This window comes from Rhineura floridana, chromosome 7 (genome assembly GCF_030035675.1).
Source record: "Rhineura floridana isolate rRhiFlo1 chromosome 7, rRhiFlo1.hap2, whole genome shotgun sequence".
In the NCBI taxonomy this organism is placed as follows: Eukaryota; Metazoa; Chordata; class Lepidosauria; order Squamata; family Rhineuridae; genus Rhineura; species Rhineura floridana.
Window position 1 is genome coordinate 1,184,341 of NC_084486.1, and position 21,951 is coordinate 1,206,291.

The 21,951-nt window shown below is 45.9% G+C and overlaps 1 protein-coding gene across 6 annotated transcripts in view; it reads left to right on the forward strand.

Annotated features, from left to right (window-relative positions):
* Window positions 1-21,951, forward strand: part of GBF1 (golgi brefeldin A resistant guanine nucleotide exchange factor 1) — a 223,404-nt gene that overhangs the window by 176,888 nt on the left and 24,565 nt on the right. For all 6 annotated transcript variants that reach the window (XM_061634634.1, XM_061634629.1, XM_061634630.1 and 3 more), the window contains 5 exons: window positions 2,843-2,937; window positions 8,984-9,137; window positions 10,371-10,593; window positions 18,860-19,014; window positions 19,507-19,753. In XM_061634634.1, coding sequence (XP_061490618.1) covers window positions 2,843-2,937; window positions 8,984-9,137; window positions 10,371-10,593; window positions 18,860-19,014; window positions 19,507-19,753 — 874 coding nt within the window. The remainder of the gene's footprint in view (window positions 1-2,842; window positions 2,938-8,983; window positions 9,138-10,370; window positions 10,594-18,859; window positions 19,015-19,506; window positions 19,754-21,951) is intronic.

Consider the following 21,951-nt stretch of genomic DNA (forward strand, 5'->3'; position numbering starts at 1 on the left):
TTTTTAGGCCAGAATGAAGTATTCTGGATGAGGATTCGTAGCATTCATCCTGACTTCTGGGATACGTTTGGACCCCAGGTGCACTTTTCATTGCATGATTTTCCTGGGGACAAAATTCTGCCTCAGGTGAACTTTTCTTGTGTAATTTACACATGAGTAGACATACTGGCTTGTCGTCCTTGTCACAAACTGTCACCCATACAACACCCTCAAATTTCAGCCAGTTTGAGGATTTTTGTTTTCTTCTGGAAACAAAAAAACACTGAGGTCCAAATATATCCCAGCAAAAAGCCCTGGGGGTAAATTGTGTTGTTCACTCAATATGCATGGGGAAGAGGCTGCCTCTGAATAACTGTTTTTTGGCTCAAGGTGCTTTGGTATTGTCAAGCACACTTGTGCTGACAACACAGCTCCTCCTGATTATAGATTGATATATATCGCAAGGCCCAAATCTTCATCCCAGTCTACAATTCCTGTGTCTATTTGACAGCAGAATATGTGTTGCTTTAGGTTATTCAGAGTCTGATATCTGTCTGCTAGGCAGAATTCAGAAAATTGAATAATGGGATTATGCTATGTGGACGTGAAGGGTTTTTGTGGTATGGTGTCAGCATTATAATGTTTATCCCACTAAAGCAAAGGTCCAATATAAACAAGATTTCCTTCAAGATTATTTAGTGAAAGGACTAAAGCTAAATACTCTGAAGAGGCAAGTTGCAGCCTTAGCAACTGACACTTCCTGCAATCAGCTGCAGAGAATTTCTGTTCACTTGAAATGCCAGCAATTTTTCTTTCTCCTTGAGTGGTACCTGTTCGCAGCTGGATGAGCTGAGAGACTGCAGTAAGGGGCAGAGTTCCAAGGTCTCTGTCATAGCTGTCCATTTTGTATTGTTTTTCGAAAAATGGAAATGGACTGCCTTCAAGTCGATTCTGACTTATGACGACCCTATGAACGGTTTTCATGGTAAGCAGTATTCAGACAGAGGTGGTTTCCCATTGCCTCCCTCTGAGGCTGAGAGGCAGTGACTGGTCCAAGGTCACCCAGTGAGCTTCATGGCTGGGTGGGGATTTGAACCCTGGTCTCACAAGTCGTAGTCCAACACCTTAACCACTACACCACACTTAAGCACAATTGTTTTTAAATTCCCCTGTTTTTTTTGTGCTGTTCTGTAACTCTGTTTAGCTTTTCTATTATATTTTGTACATCACCTTGGGACATATGTGAAAGGTGATCTATCACATCATGCTAGTAAAATCTCTCAGGTGGGGGTCCCTTCAGAGAACCTGAATACTTATAGAACTGGACTTTTTTATTTTTCTCTAGTCTTAACTACAGAAGGATTAAGAAGCAAAGTAGGTAACTGTGGCTTCTGTGCCTAAGTTGAAGGTTTGCTTACAAGTTTGGGGACTCCACCCCTGGCCCGGGTCAGATGGAAGATCACTGTACACCAGGGGCTACATTTTCTAGGGTATACAGTTCAAGTCACCTGGAGGAGATTTTGCAAGGAGGCTATCTTCCTTGACTATGAGATAGATATTTTCTCTTTAGCAGAAGAGCTGCAAGTCATTTTATATTTATTATTTGGGGTTTTTTTAAAGTCATCTGTCCTCTTTCTTGAGCAGATCTTATCTAAGTGCCACTCCAACCTGCCCATCTGGACCAAAGGATAACAATTTATGTACAAAACACAGAGATCAAGATCAGATGTACAGGAGGGGGGAAAGATACATACATAGAGATAGTTGTTTTGTAACTTGGATCATTGGAGTTGTTCTTCATGCATTTGGGTTAATCTGTTCCCCCCCCTTTTTTTTTTCCAAGTTACATTTGGTAGGTGTTTAAGTTACACAAGTAATTCTCTGTCAAGGTTTTCCGGTATTTTTGAAATTCTAATATTGAAAGTTCCTTTTTGAGTGCTGCTTTCAAAATTCTAAGCTGGAAAACTACAGTAGGGGGTGGAGTTCCAAAGAAGTGATAATATTTTCTTCCTTTGACAAAAGTCTTGCTATCATGCTGAATTGTTGTTGTTATGTGCCTTCAAGTCGATTATGACTTATGGCGACCCTATGAATCAGCGACCTCCAAGAGCATCTGTCATGAACCACCCTGTTCAGATCTTGTAAGTTCAGGTCTGTGGCTTCCTTTAGGGAATCAATCCATCTCCTGTTTGGCCTTCCTCTTTTTCTACTCCGTTCTGTTTTTCCCAGGATTATTGTCTTTTCTAATGAATCATGTCTTCTCATGATGTGTCCAAAGTAGGATAACCTCAGTTTCATCATTTTAGCTTCTAGTGACAGTTCTGGTTTAATTTGTTCTAACACCCAATTATTTGTCTTTTTTGCAGTCCATGGTATGCGCAAAGCTCTCCTCCACATTTCAAATTAGTTGATTTTTCTCTTATCCGCCTTTTTCACTGTCCAACTTTCACATCCATACATAGAGATCGGAAATACCATGGTCTGAATGATCCTGACTTTGGTGTTCAGTGATACATCGTGCTGAATAGTGAAGTCCAATTGTGTAGAATGGCACCATAAATAAAGCTAACTGACAAAAAAGACCCAGTTGGCCAGTCTCCTTAGCAATTAATTTGGTTTTGCATCCCCAATGAAATGAACCCATCAGAACAGGAACTCGCGATCTTGTACTCCACAACAGTAGTGCATCAAAGGATGTGTAGTGTTATGCCTGCACAACTTCCTTGATTTTTCATCTCTCCGTTACCATTGCTGCTGAAGAAAGTCCTTGAGGAGAGAATGGGAATGTGTAGACCTATTGTGCGGAATTTCCATTCTGTATCAGGCTCTAAATATATCTATGGATATTATTTGGCTGCTTCAGGCTCTCATCTCTGTGACTCCTGATGAGGAAACCTATGATGAGGAAGATTGTGCTTTCTGCTTGGAGATGCTTCTGAGGATTGTGCTGGAGAACAGGTAAGTCATACACATGCCCCATCATACATATTGCAGCTTTTGAACTGAACGGTGGAGTCTTCCATTCCTTGTGGACTATCCCCATTAGCTGTTTCTTGTTGAGCTCCTGACGCTTTTAGGTAGTGAGTGGGCAGGAGACATGATGGCATAGACTGTTTGCAGGATTCAGCTGCAGTAAATACTCCAAATGTGGACGCATGGTGGGTTAGGGTTAGGTACAACATTTGATCCTGGCAGGTAATCAGGGTGTTTTAGAGAGAATGGTGATGGCTGTTCCTGTTGAGAAGAGAAGAAGGCAGCTCAAGAGGACCTGAAACTCTACAGGAGAGGCTTGGCAAAAATGTCTGGGAGCCCCTGATTCTCCAAGAGATGCAGGAGGGCTTTCTTTGAGTTTGAGTTTCTTTAAACTTTGAGTTTGCCCTCCCATATTAAAGGAGGCAAGGGCAGCTCTCTAATTATCACTTCTGGTGAGGAGGGGCTCCTTTACTCCGACACCAGCTATTCCTCATAACAGGGAAGCAGGGTTTAGATTGAGCTCTCTGAGCTCATAATTCCCTGCTCCCCAACGTTGCTTCTGTTCCTGTCATCTATTTGGTCTTCCCTCTGACCCTAGCATGATAATAGACTAGCAAGTGACAGGGCCCCATGCATGAGAGGGAGAGAACACTGTGACGCCCTTCCCTGGCTCTCCCTGTCAGGTTCCTACCTGCGCGTGGCTACTGCCTGTCACTAGGCGCCACCAGGGACTCCACCAGGGACTCCACCAGTCAGGACTGTCCTTTTTTATGGTTTCTCTCCCCGCTCTAGCACAGATCTCAACAGATCCCCCTGCTAGGCAACCACCAGTCACGTCCTAATACTAGTATTCCCAGAGACTCTGAATACTGGTATTGTTATTCTCTTCACCGCTGCCACCATTTCTTACAGTTCCCCTTCAGCCTTGGTCATTACCTTACCCTCCCTTCTGGTCTGTGAAACCCCAGCCAAGGATCAGGCCTTTGGTAAACCAAATTAAGTATTTATTAAAGATAACAAAGCTAACAAGATTAACAAGATTTCTTCTTAAGGCACATAAGCATATGGTTTTACTCAATACTAATCCGAACTCCACCTCCCTCCTTCTTCACTCTCTCCTGGCAAACAACTCTCTAAACCCCACCAAGCAACCCACTCAGTTCACCTCATCCACCACCACCACCTCCCAGATTCCACTGTCTCTCTTCCTTTTATACGTTCAGCCATTTTTAAACACTCAGCCAATCATCTAGCATTCTACTGCCCATTCACTCCCCCTCCTCTTTCACTCCCCTTACCATGTATCTTCTAAACAACAACACTTACCATATATACATTAATATAGGAACATCACAAACACCTCTTCTGTGTGTGTGTGTGTGTGTGTGTGTCTCTCTCTCTCTCAAACACACACACACTCACTCACTCACTCACTCACTCACTCACTCACTCACTCTTAACCCCTTGGCCAGGCTAGTGGGGTTTGGAGTGGCCAAGACGCTGCAGCAGGTCACCTGGGCAGCACCACCACAGGACAAGAGCAGTAGTTGCTGCTTAGTTACCTACGTTCCATCTCTTCTCAACTGAACCTCTTCCTCAGTATGGAATGGGGTGATTAGGTGCAGCTCCAGAGTGAACAAAGCCAGACAGGCTTGGAGGTACAATGTCGCACTCTTTCCTTTCTTCACCCTATCCCTTCTCTCAGGCCAGGCAAGTGGAGATGAGCATCACCAGATTAGTGAGGCAGAGCCACCTCCCTCCTCTTTCTCCACTTGCCAACTCCCAGAACAGAAGCAGAGCTGGATATCTTGGGCAGTCCAGCCCTAGATGTCTAGGAGGCAGGGCTGGCCCTGCCATGCTGAATGGTGAAAACACTTGCTATAGGCAGCACCGGGGTGGGAGCCGGGGCGAAGAAGAGAGGAAAACAGGGATTCATATCTGAATGCTGTGGCAAGCCTTCTTAAAGTGTTGGGCCTCACCCAGGGGAGGGACATTTGGGCTCTGTTTCAGGCAGCAAGACATTTTATTTATTTAAAATATTTATGTACTGCCATTCAGAGCTTCCTAGTGAAGTCAATCCGCAAGTCATTTTGTGGTGCAATCCCTAGTTTAAATATAAATCTATTACAAGCGTAAAACAATATAGGCCAATGGTCTATAGATTCATCTGCATATGCAGTGACATTGACAAACTGAATATATGTGGATATACAAATTATTTAAAATAAAATAATGTGTGCAATTGGTGCAGTGTCAACTTCATATGTAATAGGTAGTCATCCTGTCTGTCTGCTTTCTTTGGTCTTTGGATTCTGCTGACCAGTAGAAGTCTAAAAAATCTACATTTTTCAATTTGAAAATGTGGAAATATTTTTTTGTTGCAGCACATCGTGAAAATGATGAGCCCTATTTTTATTTAGTTTGTGGAAGATTTTTTGTGTGTAAGTTTTATAAACTTACAATATCAATTTGTATTTTTGAACATTATACCTTCTGGATTCATGCTCAAGTTGCTATTGTTTATTCATTATCTGCCAGTGAAGAAGACTCATTAGTTGCAATGTATACTGTAGAGATACTGGCTTTGGAAAATAGGCATATAATGGGATGAGGATACTTCAAGTTGTGGGTGGTGATACTGTGTCCCAAGGGTAACTTAGTACTAGGGATGTTCTGTCATCCCCCTGATAAAAATGCTCAGGGCGATCTTGAGATAAGAAATGAAATCAAGGAAAGAAAATAAATAAATAATTATACAGAAAAAAGAAAAATGAAATCAAGGAAGCATCCAAATTAGGAAACATTGTAGTAGTGGGTGACTTCAACTACCCTAACATAGACTGACTACATACGTGTTCCATTCATGACAAAGAAGCAAATTTTCTAGGTACCTTAAATAACGGTGCCCTAGAACAATTGGTCATGGAACCGACCAGTGGGATGGCAACCCTAGACTTAATCTTAAGTAGCACCCAGGACTTGGTACAAGATGTAAGTGTAGTTGAACCATAGTACTATTAAATTAAACATACATGAAAATGGCCAATTGCCAAGAAAATCCAGCACAGTCATATTTGACATCAAAAGAGGAAACTTCCCTAAAATGATAGGATTGGTAAAAAAAAAGTTGAAAAACAAAGTTCAGAGAGTCAAATCACTCCAAAATGCTTGGGAGTTGTTTAAAAACACACTATTAGAAGTTCAGTTGGGAGTGTATACTGCAAATCAGGAAAGATACCACCAGGGCCAAGTGGATGCCAATATGGTTAACAAGCAGAGTCAAAGAAGTTATTAGAGGTATTCCTTCAAAAAATGAAAGTCTTGTCCGAATGAGCAAAATATAAAGGAACATAAACTTTGGCACAAGAAATGCAGGAAGACAATAAGGAACTCTAAAAAAGAATTTGAAGAGCACATTGCTAAGAACATAAAAACCAACAACAACACATTCTTAAAATACATTCAAAGCAGGAGACCGTCTGTGGAGGCAGTTGGACCTTGGATGATAAGGGAGTCAAAGGTGTACTAAAGAACGATAAGGAGACTGCAGAGAAGCTGAATGAATGCTTTGCATTTGTCTTCACAGTGGAAGATATAGGGCAGATCCCTATGCCTGAACTAACATTTTCAGGAAGGGAGTCTTAGGAACTGAGGCAGATAGTGGTGATGAGAGATGAAGTTCTAGACTTATTAGACAAAATAAAAACTGACAAATCGCCCCGTCCGGGTGGCATCCACCTGAGAGTTCTCAACTTGCATGCAAAATTGCTGATCTAGCAAAAATATGTAACTTGTCCCTCAGATCTGCCTCCATACCTGAGAACTGGAAAGTGGTCAGTGTAACACCAGTCTTTAAAAAGGGATCTAGGGGGGAATCCCAGAAATTACAGGCCAGTTAGCTTAACATCTATCCAAGAGAAAACTGGTAGAAATTTTGTTAAAGAAAATTAACCAAGCATATAGAAGAACAAGCCTTGCTGAAGCAGAACCAGCATGGCTTCTGCAAGGGAAAGTCCTATCTGACTAACCTATCAGAATTCTTTGAGAATGTCAACAAGCGTATAGATAGAAGTGATCTACCGGACATAGTGTATTTAGACTTTCAAAAAGTTTTTGACACAGTACCTCACCAAAGGCTCCTGAGCAAGCTTAGCAGTCATGGAAGAAGAGGAGAGGTCCTTCTGCGGATCAGGAATTGGTTAAGTAGCAGGAAGCAGAGAGTAGGAATAAATTGATAGTTTTCACAATGGGGGCTGTAGAAAGCCCCCCAAGAATGGGTATTGGGACTTGTGCTTTTTAACTTGTTCATAAATGACATAGAATTAAGGGTGAGCAGTGAGGTGCCCAAGTTTGCTGATGATACAAAATTGTTCGAGGTTGTTAAAAAGGGATTGCAAAGAACTCTAAACAGAACTCTCCAAACTGAGTGAATGGCCACATTTGGAATAGTGTATATAGTTCTGGCCACCTCATCTTAAAAAGGATATTGTAGAGTTAGAAAAGGTTCAGAAAAGGGAAACCAGAATGATCAAGGGGATGAAGCAACTCCCCTATGAGGAAAGGTTGTAGCATTTGGGGGGTTTTAGTTTAGAGAAAAGGCAAGTCAGAGGTGACATGATAGAAGTGTATAAAATTATTCATGGCATGGAGAAAGTGGATAGAGAAAAGCTTTTCTCCCTCTCACATAACACTGGAAGTCATGGACAGTCAGTGAAGCTGAATGTTGGACGATTCAGGATACACAAAATAAAGTAATTCTTCATGTAGCGCAGAGTTAAACTATGGAATTCACTTCCACAATAGGCAGCGATGGCTGACAACTTGGATGGATTTAAAAGAGGGTTAGACAAATTCATGAAGGAGGACAAGGCTATCGGTGGCTCCTAGCTATGATGGCTGTGCTCTGCCACCATTATCAGAGTCAATATGTTTCTGAAAACTAGTTGCTGGAAGCCACAGTAAGGGAGAGTGGTCTTGTGCTCAGGTCTTGCTTGCAGGTTTCCCATGGGCATCTGGTTGGCCACTGTGTGAACAGGATGCTGGTCTAGATGGGCCACTGGCCTGATCCAGCTGGCTCTTCTTATGTTCTTAACATAATTTCTGGACTGGGATAGCACTGGTGATTTCCTCTGTGTGGGGTTCTCCTTATGTTTGGCCCAGAAGCGACAGGAATGAGACCCTGTCAGCATATAACACCTCTGCTGAGGGATTGCACTGATTGCCAAATTGCTACCAGGCCAAGTTCAAGGTGTTACTATGGGCATATAAAGCCCTCAACAGCTTGGCACCAGTGTTCTTGAAGGATTGTCTCACTCCATGTATGCCCATTTGACCACTTAGATCTGTGGAAATGGCACTCTTCCAGGTGCCACATAATGTTTGTCTCACACTAGGCAAGAGATCAAGTCTTCATTGTGGCACCACGTACACTTCAGGACTCCCTGCTCATTGATGTTAGGCAGGCACCCTCACCATATTATTTTCGGCACCTGCTAAAAACTTTTGTTCCAGCAAGTCTACCCGGGCATGTAATTTTAGCACATTATTTAAATAAGTACAGTGTTTTTAAAATTACTGATTTTATATTTTAAAATGTTTATGTAACTTGCTTTCAAGGTATGACTTTTCTTGGTCTTTTTAATGAATATTTCAGACTGTCTGCTGTAAACTACTTAAGACGTCTTTTGTTCTAGTAAGCGGTATATAAACTTTTTAAACTTGTTATTTTTATTTTATTTATGTATCATTTAAGTTGTTTTATGTATGTAATAGATTTATATTTATACCGATAGGCCACCTCAAGTTTTGCTGTATCTATGTAGTGTTGGTCAGGGAGCACATTCTCTTGTTTATTCTTGCCATCCCTACCTAACCATGGACTTGAAGGACTCCCCTGTTGCTCCCCATGGCTCATGCATGTGTGAGAAAATGACTCTGAGTATAAGAGTGTGTGCACATTTGAACTGGGTTAGGGGTCCTCTGAAGCTGTACTGGCATATGTCTCATTATCACAATGTCCTCCTTTCTTTAGGGACCGTGTGGCCTTTGTATGGCAAGCAGTGCGAGACCACCTGTACCACTTGTGTGTGAATGCTGTGGAGTATTGCTTCCTAGCTGAGAGGGCAGTGGTGGGGCTTTTGCGGCTGGCAATCCGTCTCCTGCGCAGGGAGGAGATCAGTGCCCAGGTAAAAGTGGCTGCAGGAAGTTATCTGCCCTTATTGGTGGCCCTCTTGTCCATGGATATGCTGATTTTCTTCACTTAGTTTTGTGGTTGCAGCACAGAGTACACATCATCCCCTGTATTTCTGAAGTATAGAGGTGAATGCCAGTCCTTACGTAGCCGAAACAATGGCATCCATGCACACGAGGGAGGAGGTATCAGCAGACTGGGGGACCCCAGGTTTGCAGAAATATGAAAAATCCCCAGAAGAAAAGGAGGGAACCCCATACACACAAACAACCTAATGAAGACTAAGCGTGTTTAATGGCCACAGAATGCTGATTGATTCTTGCATAAGGGAGGGGGTAGAAAACGGGATAGAAGGGAGAATGGAATGGAGTATAGTGAAGGAGGGCATGGCTGAATGCCTTGAACAGTGAACAGGAGTACTCTGCTCTACAACATTTTATTGTAGGTCACATTTGTATTGCAGACACTAGGAAATCTCCCAGGGTAGGTGGAGATGAGAAGCTTCTTCTGCTGCAGATGAAAGAACCAGAGGCATAGCTTGTGCCATAGTAGCAGAGTTGGTAAACTTCTAAGGGCATTTCCTGACTCATTCAGTTTGCTTAAAAAAGACAAGGTTCCTGTGCTTGGAGTTCTGTTTTCAGTTCTGGAGTTCTAGTTATAAGGTGGAATATTTGAAGCTGTTGTCAGACCTTTAGCTACTTATGTCTGTATACTTCACATGGCTGTTTGGAGCTGCTTAGAATTGTCACTGAATGGTCTTGGGACCAAATTTGCAACTTGCGCATCTTTTTGCAACAATCCCAGGAATTAATTTCCTCTGCATCGTTCATATCAGACATTGTAGGGCAGAAATTGGGAGTATGTGGCATTGCAGATGTTGTTGGACTACAAGGCACATCATCCTTGACCATTGGCCAAGCTAGCTGGGGCTGATGGGAGTTATAGTCCAATAATATCTGGAAGGCTTATAGGTTAGTCACCCCTGTCATAGGGGTTTCAAAATGCTTGAAATAGCTATAAATATAGGAGAAGACCTTGCTAGTTTAATCATAGGGCAAGAAGCTCCAAGATAACAGGTCTTCCAGTTTATCCTCTTATCGTGAAAAATAATCCTTCACATAATGCAGACTGATTTGGGGGGTGGGAGGTTTGAAACAAAAAGCAAGAGTGAAGCTGGTGTAGAGACAGCCTGACCTTCTGCTACTCACCCGTGCTTCTCTCTGAGCAGGTGCTACTCTCCTTGCGCATCTTACTCATGATGAAGCCCAACATGCTGAACAGAGCCAGTCATCAGATTGCGTATGGTCTTCATGAGCTTCTCAAGACCAATGCTGCCAACATCCATTCTGGAGATGACTGGTACACGCTCTTTACCCTCCTGGAATGTATTGGATCAGGGGTGAAACCACCCCCAGCGCTGCAGGCTACAGCAAGAGCAGAGAATGACACAGGTAAAATTTGTCATTGGCAGCGGCTCCTTTGTTCTGAAACCTGATGCTGAGCTGTTTAGTAAGCAGCTGCTGTTTCTCTGGCTTTTTGCTTTTGCCAAAGGAGTTTGCTTTTCTGCAAAGTTTCAACTATCATCAGTTACACTACCCAGGTTAAAAGCCAGCACTTCCTCTAGAGTGACATTTCAGTTTTGTCCCTTCACTTTTTGACATCATTTCCCACACTTTTTGTGGCCTCATACTATGTACAGCAGCAGTTGAAAGGCATTGCTTTATACTGTGCGGGAGAGCAGCTTTCCCTCTGTGCATTTGAGCTTGTATAGAGTCTCTTTTGGATGCTGGTTGTTGATGCCAAAAGCGCAGCAGAGTCCTGACTAATAGATTCATTATGGACTTGGTTAATCTGTAGAATTCTGGAAATGAATTGTATATGAAGCATACATATACACATTGTGCTATTCCTTTTTTTGTGTGTATAATGGTTTACTAAAACAAAAACTACAGTTAAATGCAGGATTTAGTGATTGGGAAAACAGAGTTGGAAGTGCCCCAAATGCTGTCTAATTCAAGCCTTGCCGATAAGGTACAACAATTTTACCCGCCACTTTCCCAATTAGCCTTCATAGTCCAGACCACAGTGTGACACAAGCAACAAACCAAAAGTCTTCTGAATATTCGGGGGGATAAAATGTGTCCATTTTTAGCACAGCTGCCAATTTTTATTTATTTATTTATTTATTTATTAAATTTATATACCGCCCGACTAGCAATAGCTCTCTGGGCGGTGAACATAAAATAGCATAAAAATACAATAAATAACAAAACAATACTAAAATACAAGCAACAATCCAACACAATAAACATTTTTAAAATTAAATCAGTGTAACTTAAAATGCTTCAGAGAATAGGAAGGTTTTGACCTGGCGCCGGAAGGAGAGCAGAGTCGGCGCCAGGCGTACTTCCTCGGGGAGACTGTTCCATAGTTCGGGGGCCACCACTGAGCAGGCCCTAGATCTTGTCATCACCCTCCGGGCCTCCCTGTGAGTTGGAACCCGGAGGAGGGCCTTCGTAGCAGAACGTAGTGCACGGGCCGGTTCATATCGGAAGAGGCGTTCCGCAAGGTATCGTGGTCCCGCACCGTATAAGGCTTTATAGGTTAATACCAACACTTTGAATCTAGCCCGGAAACATATTGGCAACCAGTGCAAGCTGGCCAGAACAGGTGTTATATGCTCGGACCGCTTGGTCCTTGTCAGCAATCTGGCCGCCGCATTTTGCACTAGTTGTAGCTTCCGAACTGTCTTCAAAGGTAGCCCTACGTAAAGCGCATTACAGTAATCCAAACGTGAGGTTACCAGAGCATGTACCACTGATGTAAGGTCCTCTTTACTCAAATAGGGACGTAGCTGGGCTACCAACCGAAGTTGGTAAAACGCATTCCTAACCACCGAGGCTACTTGAGCCTCAAGTGAGAGGGAAGAGTCTAAAAAGACTCCCAGACTACGAACCCGGTCCTTTAGGGGGAGTGTAACCCCGTCCAGGACAGGGTATATATCCACCATCCGATCAGAGAACCCGTCCACCAACAGCATCTCAGTCTTGTCTGGATTGAGCTTCAGTTTGTTAACTCTCATCCAGTCCATTGTCGAGGCCAGGCAACGGTTCAGCAAATCGACAGCCTCACCTGAAGAAGATGAAAAGGAGAAGTAGAGCTGCGTGTCATCAGCATACTGATGACAACGCACTCCAAAACTCCTGATGACCTCTCCCAATGGCTTCATGTAGATATTAAAAAGCAGGGGGGACAAAACTGACCCCTGCGGGACCCCATATTGGAGAGCCCGCAGTGTCGAGCAATGTTCCCCAAGCACTACCTTCTGGAGACGACCCGCCAAGTAGGAGCGGAACCACTGCCAAGCAGTACCTCCAACTCCCAACTCCGCGAGCCTCTCCAGAAGGATACCATGGTCGATGGTATCAAAAGCCACTGAGAGATCAAGGAGAATCAACAGAGTTACACTCCCTCTGTCTTTTTCCCGACATAGGTCATCGTACAGGGCGACCAAGGCTGTCTCAGTGCCAAAACCGGGCCTAAAACCCGATTGAAATGGATCTAGATAATCAGTTTCATCCAATAGCGCCTGGAGCTGGCCAGCAACCACCTGTTCCAAGACCTTGCCCAGGAATGGAACATTCGCCACTGGCCTGTAGCTGTTAAAATTGTCTGGGTCCAAGGAAGGCTTTTTCAGGAGTGGTCTCACCACTGCCTCTTTCAGACAGCCCGGGACCACTCCCTCTCGTAAAGAGGCATTTATCACTTCCTTGGCCCAGCTACCTGTTCCATTCCTACTAGTTTTTATCAGCCAGGAGGGGCAAGGATCCAGTACCGAAGTGTTTGCACGTACCTGTCCAAGCACCTTGTCCACGTCCTCGAGTTGAACCAACTGAAGCTCATCCAACAAAACAGGACAAGACTGTGCTCCGGACATCTCACTAGGATCTACTGCTATAACTTGAGAGTCCAGGTCCTGGCGGATACATGAGATCTTATTCTGGAAGTGATCGGCAAACTGATTACAGCGGGCCTCCGATGATTCCACCGTGTCCGGAGGGTTTGAATGGAGAAGCCCCCGGACAACTCGAAAGAGCTCCGCTGGGCGGCAAAGAGATGATTTAATAGTGGCAGCAAAATGATGTTTTTTAGCTGCCTTCACTGCTCCTACATAGAGCTTAGTCGAAGCACTAACCAGCGCATAATTGTATCCGTCGGGAGTTCGTCTCCATTTCCGCTCAAGCCTCCTCCTATCTTGCTTCATCGCTCTCAGCTCCAGAGTATACCATGGAGCTGTATGAGCTCTACACAGGAGAGGGCGTGCAGGAGCGATCGTGTTTACAGCCCGGGTCATCTCCGTATTCCACAGAGCGACCAGGGCTTCAGCAGGAGCGCCAGTCCTATCAGCCGGAAAATCCCCCAGAGCCCTTTGAAAACCTTCAGGATCCATTAGTCTCTGGGGGCGGACCATTTTAATAAGTCCCCCACCCTTGCAGAGGGAAGAGGTTACTGAAAGTCTAAACTTCAGCAAGCAGTGGTCTGTCCATGACAAAGGGAGTGTTGTAAAACTCCCCACATCCAGATCACTTTCCCCATGCTCAGTAGCAAAAACAAGGTCTAGAGTGTGCCCCGATACATGTGTTGGACCACTAACATATTGAGACAGCCCCATGGCTGTCATGGAAGCCATGAAGTCCTGAGCCGCGCCAGACAAAGTGGTCTCGGCATGAATGTTGAAATCCCCCAGTACTATTAGTCTGGGGGACCTCAACAATATATCCGAGACCACTTCCGCCAGCTCAGTTAGGGAAGCCATTGGGCAGCAAGGTGGGCGGTACACCAAAAGGATTCCCAGCCTGTCCCTCTGGCCCAACACAAGGTGCAAACACTCCAGGCCAGTAACTGAATGAACATGGTGCTTGGTGAGTGAGATGGAACTCTTATAGACGACAGCAACCCCACCTCCCCGACCCTCAGATCTACCATGATGCTGAACCAAGTACCCCTGTGGGCAGAGCTGAGAGAGACCAACTCCTCCCTGCTCACCCACCCAGGTCTCGGTTATACATGCCAGATCGGCTGCCTCATCCACAATCAAATCGTGGACGAGGGAGGTTTTATTATATACCGATCTGGCATTTAATAACAGCAACTGGAGATCTGAGAGTTGGCTGATAGGACTACCAACGACCTTGCGGGTGTGGGAAGGACCGGAACAAGGCACAGCCACAACATGTCTGGACCGCGTTCCCCTTACCTGGCACGTCCTTCTCACAGCGCCATACCTTCCTTTGCCCGTCACTACGGCAATTGGGGCCCCCTCAAGTCTCCCCGCCTGATGGATAAAACTCTCTCCGAAGCACATAATACAACTAAAATATACAACAATTAAACGTATAAAAACAGCTATATATACAGCCATATATACAGCATATAAACATACACACTCACTCAGACATACATTCATATAATCAGGCACCCATTCATCTCAAATTGCATCAACACACCAACAAAAAAGAAAAAGAAAAAGAAAAGAAAGCAGCAGCAGAGCAGCAGCAGAGCAGCAAGAGCAGCAGCCTCTCCTTCCCTTGGGGCGATGCTTTCTTTCTCCTGCAGGGCCTGGGTCTCCCAGGCCACCTCAGCCAGCCGGCTTATGTATCCCTCCAAAGAGGGACAGGTGGTAAGAATCAGTCCTGGCTGGCTGGGTACCTGGGGCCTGGTCCTGCCAGGCAGAAGTCCCTCAGGGAAGGGTGGTGGAGATGGTGGTCCCACAGTAGCAGCAGCACAGCAGCAGAGCAGCAAGAGCAGCAGCCTCTCCTTCCCTTGGGGCGATGCTTTCTTTCTCCTGCAGGGCCTGGGTCTCCCAGGCCACCTCAGCCAGCCGGCTTATGTATCCCTCCAAAGAGGGACAGGTGGTAAGAATCAGTCCTGGCTGGCTGGGTACCTGGGGCCTGGTCCTGCCAGGCAGAAGTCCCTCAGGGAAGGGTGGTGGAGATGGTGGTCCCACAGTAGCAGCAGCAGCAAGAGCAGCAGCCTCTCCTTCCCTTGGGGCGATGCTTTCTTTCTCCTGCAGGGCCTCGGTCTCCCAGGCCACCTCAGCCAGCCGGCTTATGTATCCCTCCAAAGAGGGACAGGTGGTAAGAATCAGTCCTGGCTGGCTGGGTACCTGGGGCCTGGTCCTGCCAGGCAGAAGTCCCTCAGGGAAGGGTGGTGGAGATGGTGGTCCCACAGTAGCAGCAGCACAGCAGCAGAGCAGCAAGAGCAGCAGCCTCTCCTTCCCTTGGGGCGATGCTTTCTTTCTCCTGCAGGGCCTGGGTCTCCCAGGCCACCTCAGCCAGCCGGCTTATGTATCCCTCCAAAGAGGGACAGGTGGTAAGAATCAGTCCTGGCTGGCTGGGTACCTGGGGCCTGGTCCTGCCAGGCAGAAGTCCCTCAGGGAAGGGTGGTGGAGATGGTGGTCCCACAGTAGCAGCAGCAGCAAGAGCAGCAGCCTCTCCTTCCCTTGGGGCGATGCTTTCTTTCTCCTGCAGGGCCTCGGTCTCCCAGGCCACCTCAGCCAGCCGGCTTATGTATCCCTCCAAAGAGGGACAGGTGGTAAGAATCAGTCCTGGCTGGCTGGGTACCTGGGGCCTGGTCCTGCCAGGCAGAAGTCCCTCAGGGAAGGGTGGTGGAGATGGTGGTCCCACAGTAGCAGCAGCAGCAAGAGCAGCAGCCTCTCCTTCCCTTGGGGCGATGCTTTCTTTCTCCTGCAGGGCCTCGGTCTCCCAGGCCACCTCAGCCAGCCGGCTTATGTATCCCTCCAAAGAGGGACAGGTGGTAAGAATCAGTCCTGGCTGGCTGGGTACCTGGGGCCTGGTCCTGCCAGGCAGAAGTTCCTCTGGGAAGGGTGGTGGAGATGGTGGTCCCACAGTAGCAGCAGCAGCAAGAGCAGCAGCCTCTCCTTCCCTTGGGGCGATGCTTTCTTTCTCCTGCAGGGCCTCGGTCTCCCAGGCCACCTCAGCCAGCCGGCTTATGTATCCCTCCAAAGAGGGACAGGTGGTAAGAATCAGTCCTGGCTGGCTGGGTACCTGGGGCCTGGTCCTGCCAGGCAGAAGTCCCTCAGGGAAGGGTGGTGGAAATGGTGGTCCCACAGTAGCAGCAGCAGCAAGAGCAGCAGCCTCTCCTTCCCTTGGGGCGATGCTTTCTTTCTCCTGCAGGGCCTGGGTCTCCCAGGCCACCTCAGCCAGCCGGCTTATGTATCCCTCCAAAGAGGGACAGGTGGTAAGAATCAGTCCTGGCTGGCTGGGTACCTGGGGCCTGGTCCTGCCAGGCAGAAGTCCCTCAGGGAAGGGTGGTGGAAATGGTGGTCCCACAGTAGCAGCAGCAGCAAGAGCAGCAGCCTCTCCTTCCCTTGGGGCGATGCTTTCTTTCTCCTGCAGGGCCTGGGTCTCCCAGGCCACCTCAGCCAGCCGGCTTATGTATCCCTCCAAAGAGGGACAGGTGGTAAGAATCAGTCCTGGCTGGCTGGGTACCTGGGGCCTGGTCCTGCCAGGCAGAAGTCCCTCAGGGAAGGGTGGTGGAAATGGTGGTCCCACAGTAGCAGCAGCAGCAAGAGCAGCAGCCTCTCCTTCCCTTGGGGCGATGCTTTCTTTCTCCTGCAGGGCCTGGGTCTCCCAGGCCACCTCAGCCAGCCGGCTTATGTATCCCTCCAAAGAGGGACAGGTGGTAAGAATCAGTCCTGGCTGGCTGGGTACCTGGGGCCTGGTCCTGCCAGGCAGAAGTCCCTCAGGGAAGGGTGGTGGAAATGGTGGTCCCACAGCAGCAGCAGCAGCAAGAGCAGCAGCCTCTCCTTCCCTTGGGGCGATGCTTTCTTTCTCCTGCAGGGCCTGGGTCTCCCAGGCCACCTCAGCCAGCCGGCTTATGTATCCCTCCAAAGAGGGACAGGTGGTAAGAATCAGTCCTGGCTGGCTGGGTACCTGGGGCCTGGTCCTGCCAGGCAGAAGTCCCTCAGGGAAGGGTGGTGGAAATGGTGGTCCCACAGTAGCAGCAGCAGCAAGAGCAGCAGCCTCTCCTTCCCTTGGGGCGATGCTTTCTTTCTCCTGCAGGGCCTCGGTCTCCCAGGCCACCTCAGCCAGCCGGCTTATGTATCCCTCCAAAGAGGGACAGGTGGTAAGAATCAGTCCTGGCTGGCTGGGTACCTGGGGCCTGGTCCTGCCAGGCAGAAGTCCCTCAGGGAAGGGTGGTGGAAATGGTGGTCCCACAGTAGCAGCAGCAGCAAGAGCAGCAGCCTCTCCTTCCCTTGGGGCGATGCTTTCTTTCTCCTGCAGGGCCTCGGTCTCCCAGGCCACCTCAGCCAGCCGGCTTATGTATCCCTCCAAAGAGGGACAGGTGGTAAGAATCAGTCCTGGCTGGCTGGGTACCTGGGGCCTGGTCCTGCCAGGCAGAAGTCCCTCAGGGAAGGGTGGTGGAAATGGTGGTCCCACAGTAGCAGCAGCAGCAAGAGCAGCAGCCTCTCCTTCCCTTGGGGCGATGCTTTCTTTCTCCTGCAGGGCCTGGGTCTCCCAGGCCACCTCAGCCAGCCGGCTTATGTATCCCTCCAAAGAGGGACAGGTGGTAAGAATCAGTCCTGGCTGGCTGGGTACCTGGGGCCTGGTCCTGCCAGGCAGAAGTCCCTCAGGGAAGGGTGGTGGAAATGGTGGTCCCACAGCAGCAGCAGCAGCAAGAGCAGCAGCCTCTCCTTCCCTTGGGGTGATGCTTTCTTTCTCCTGCAGGGCCTGGGTCTCCCAGGCCACCTCAGCCAGCCGGCTTATGTATCCCTCCAAAGAGGGACAGGTGGTAAGAATCAGTCCTGGCTGGCTGGGTACCTGGGGCCTGGTCCTGCCAGGCAGAAGTCCCTCAGGGAAGGGTGGTGGAAATGGTGGTCCCACAGTAGCAGCAGCAGCAAGAGCAGCAGCCTCTCCTTCCCTTGGGGCGATGCTTTCTTTCTCCTGCAGGGCCTGGGTCTCCCAGGCCACCTCAGCCAGCCGGCTTATGTATCCCTCCAAAGATTTTGTTTAATGAATGATAACTTAGAAGAGTGTTCTTTTTCCCAGTGTTCTGCTACTTAGCAATTTTGTTTCTGTTGCTTTGTCTTTCAACATGATCTTGCTAACTAATCCAGTAATGCTGCCCTCAACTCTAGAGCTACTGTCCACACCTAAGTAAGGGTAGAAAAGATTCTTGTGGCAACAATGTATTCCAGATTTTAAAAAAATAAATCATGGTCTCTTTTCTTTTCTCCTCTCCCCTGGACTTGCTTCATGGATCCATGGAAGATAGTTTACTGAATTTCTGAGTATTTTATATCAAATTGGGTTAGCCTAGAGTTTAAGCTTACAAGGTGTCTATGCCCCTTCTAGGAGGAACGGTGGGATATAAATAAATAAGCAAGCAAATTAGTTTTCTTTCCTTGCTTGGATATGTATCAAATCCAAAGATAATATTTGTTCTAGGGAACTGACATTATGAGGATACATATTTGTAATATTACAGAGTCATAATATATATAACATGAAGGAGATAGTTGATGGGATCTGTTCCACTCTTGCTTGCTGTCTTGGCTATTTTTTGATGCAAGGAGGAAAGTTGAAAGTGAAGCCTTATCCAACCTACTTCACAATTGCCACTGGTAGTTCTTTGCTGGCATGAAAAATAGGTGTTCCCTTGTATCTTTCATTCAGTTTTGTTTTCTTTTTAAAGGGGCTCAGTCAGACAGTGAGATCTATCACCCAAATGAAACCAGCCTAGATCGTGGCTACACTTCTGATTCAGAAGTGTATGCAGATCACAGCAAGCAAGGCAAAATGCATCGTTCTGTGACTGATGTGGATGTGATGAACAGTGGCTGGCTTGTGGTAAGTAATACAAAGGGCTTCCACATGGTTTATGCATGTCTAGGTTGAGGCTACAGGCTGTAGAGAAAACTGGTCTCACCATGTTTGTCTCCCAGTTCACAACTAGGCAAGTTCTTCTGTATTCCAGGAGGTCTTGCAATTTGCCTCAGGCTCCATCAAGATAAACTGTTCATATGCTTCCGGATATGGCAAAGGCAACCCCAAGGTGAATGTGTGATCTCTAGCAGTAATGGGACATCTCCCTCCCTCCCGCCCATTGGAAATACATAGACTTCCTGCCAGTGAATTGAGTCACCTGGCCCAAATGCATCTGCTCCATAGGGATTTGTCTATATATGAAAAGACAGCATACTAGGAGAGGAGAGCCCAGAGCCTTGCAGTGGCATATAAAGTGGTAATTGGTAGTCATTATGGGAAGCACAACCCCTTCTTTTGACTGTAGTTAGGGCTGAAGGATGCCCTATCAGACTCAAAATATTTTCTGTTTCACAGGTTGGAAAGGATGACCTTGACAGCCCAAAGGCCATGGTTGGACTCTCCAAACTGAGTAATTCACCACTGGTGAATCAGTACAGTTTGACTGTGGGGATGGACTTGGGCCCACACAATACCAAGTCTCTTATGAAGTGTGTGGAATCCTTGTCTTTCATTGTGCGAGATGCTGCCCATGTCACACCTGAAAACTTTGAGCTCTGCGTCAAAACCATTCGCATTTTTGTGGAGGCCAGTCTAAATGGAGGTGAGCTCAGAACTTGTCTGTAACTTGAATATTTGGTTGTGAGGCTCCAGGTTATCGCTATACAAACAGTAAGGGAGAAACCTACATCTTTTAGGTGCTTTTTTTTTTTTTTTTTTTTAAGATTGACTAGGCCATCCTTCTGGATTACACCTTCCTTTCGTGCACCTTTGGCTTCACAGAGCAGCCTGAACAATAGGTCCAAAGTTTTAAATGTATTATGCTGTTCTCTATCTATATCCTAAGTTTAAAGGCAGCCTTTAGACAAGCTTACCATGATTTGTACAGAGATGAATGAGATGTTCATCTAAAGCACAGAACGGAAGAAGTATTTTTGCATGCTGCTAATAATAATTAAAAATAAAAATATTATTAAGAGCAACAAATCAGAAATCTAAAGGTAAATGCAGGCTTTGTTCTCTTATGCACACACCTAGAGCTATTGGCTACTGGTTTCAATTTACTGAACTATCATCCCCTCTTTAAGCTATTGCAAATCATCTTTCAGGACCACTAAAGCAGCTTCTGTCTAAAAACCTTGGCCCATGCCTTGATGAATATGGGTCAAGGTAATTTGCATCCTCTAAAGAGTTTTTAGAATTATCCCACTATCTGGTTGATAACCTTCCCCAGAAATTATAAGTTAGAAGTTGGCCTATAGCTATTTAAATCTGATGGACACTTTTTCCCCTCAAGATTAGATGAACAATTGCCTCTTTCAGTGTCACTGCCATCTTGCCCTTTCCCAGTGAGCTACTAGCAATTCCAGCAGACAACAACACAGCTTCAGTAGAAAAGATTTCAGTAGCCATGGCAAGCAAGGGTCAATGGAATCAGCTGGTGGCTTACAAATTTCTGAGAATCTTGCCCACATCTTAAGATAAGAACTAGAAACAAAAAGCAGTCAGCATCCAAAGAGCTGCAAAGAAAGAGAATTTTTTTTTTTAAATGCTGAGAGAAAATTTATTTCTTATGAAAACCCAACATGTTTCGGGCCTTTGTGAGGGGATAAAATAGTCTAGAGATCTGTAATAGCAAAAATGAGGAAGAAAAGAAAGAAAAACAAAATAAAAATAAAGATTATTACTACTAATTATTATTATAACAGGAAATCATCATCATTGTCTCCATCTGTTTATTTATTTATTTATTGTACTTATATACCGCCCCATAGCCGAAGTTCTCTGGGCGGTTGACATTACAGGTACAATAGCCATCAGTATATCCATCATAAGTTCAATATGTAAATTAATATAAGCCTTCCAGATGTTCAAATAGGTATCCACACGAAATTGATGTCTATATAGAAAATGTTCAAGTGTAGCCAGGGAAGTGAGGTTCTCAGACCATTGTGTGATATGCTATGGACATTTAACCTTCCAGGCTCGAATTATAAGTGTTTTAGCAACCCCGAGGACTTACAAAATCCACTTTTGTTGTCCTGCCATTAATCCCCATATTACAGGAATATAATTTAAAAGTACATGAACATCTGCACATATCAAAGATTTCACCAATATAAAATTGATACAGGCAACAAATTCAGACCAAAAAGAATATATCACTTCCCACATTATGTGCCTCAACAAGGCATTTTCAGCATTACATCTCTTATCTATTGGAAAGTGCCTTTTTATACAAACATTGTGGAGTCCAATATACGCAAACTGCTACTTTTTGCTGGATCAATCTCAATTTCAAATCTAAATAAATATTCTGTATAGATTCTAAGCAATTTTCCATTATTTAGGCTGTATAATACATTCTGATTCCTCCACCGCTGTAGTGTCCTTCCCATCCATAGTCTCTACTGCCTTTTATTTATTTATTTATTTATTTCTACTTGTATTGGAACGACCTGTGCTTTGCCTTGTCCTCCTTCAGGGTAAATAGGAGAGTCCTATGGGTATGTGGTGTGCCAAACAAGAAAAAAAAACTTTTTAGGGACCTCCCCAGCCAAACTCCTCTGCCAAACTCCTGTTAGCTCTCCCTGTTAGCTCACTCTGTTTGCTCACTCTCTGAGAGCTGATTCACTTGTATATTCTGTAGACCAGCTGACACAGCTCCCTCTGTTCTGCTTAGTTAGGAGTCAGGAAACAGAATGAGAATGGACTCTCTGATCTGCTCCTTTCTATTTCCTGAGTATTTTACTCTCCTTCAGAAGCTGCCTTCTTCACTGCAAATGCCACCACCACCACCAA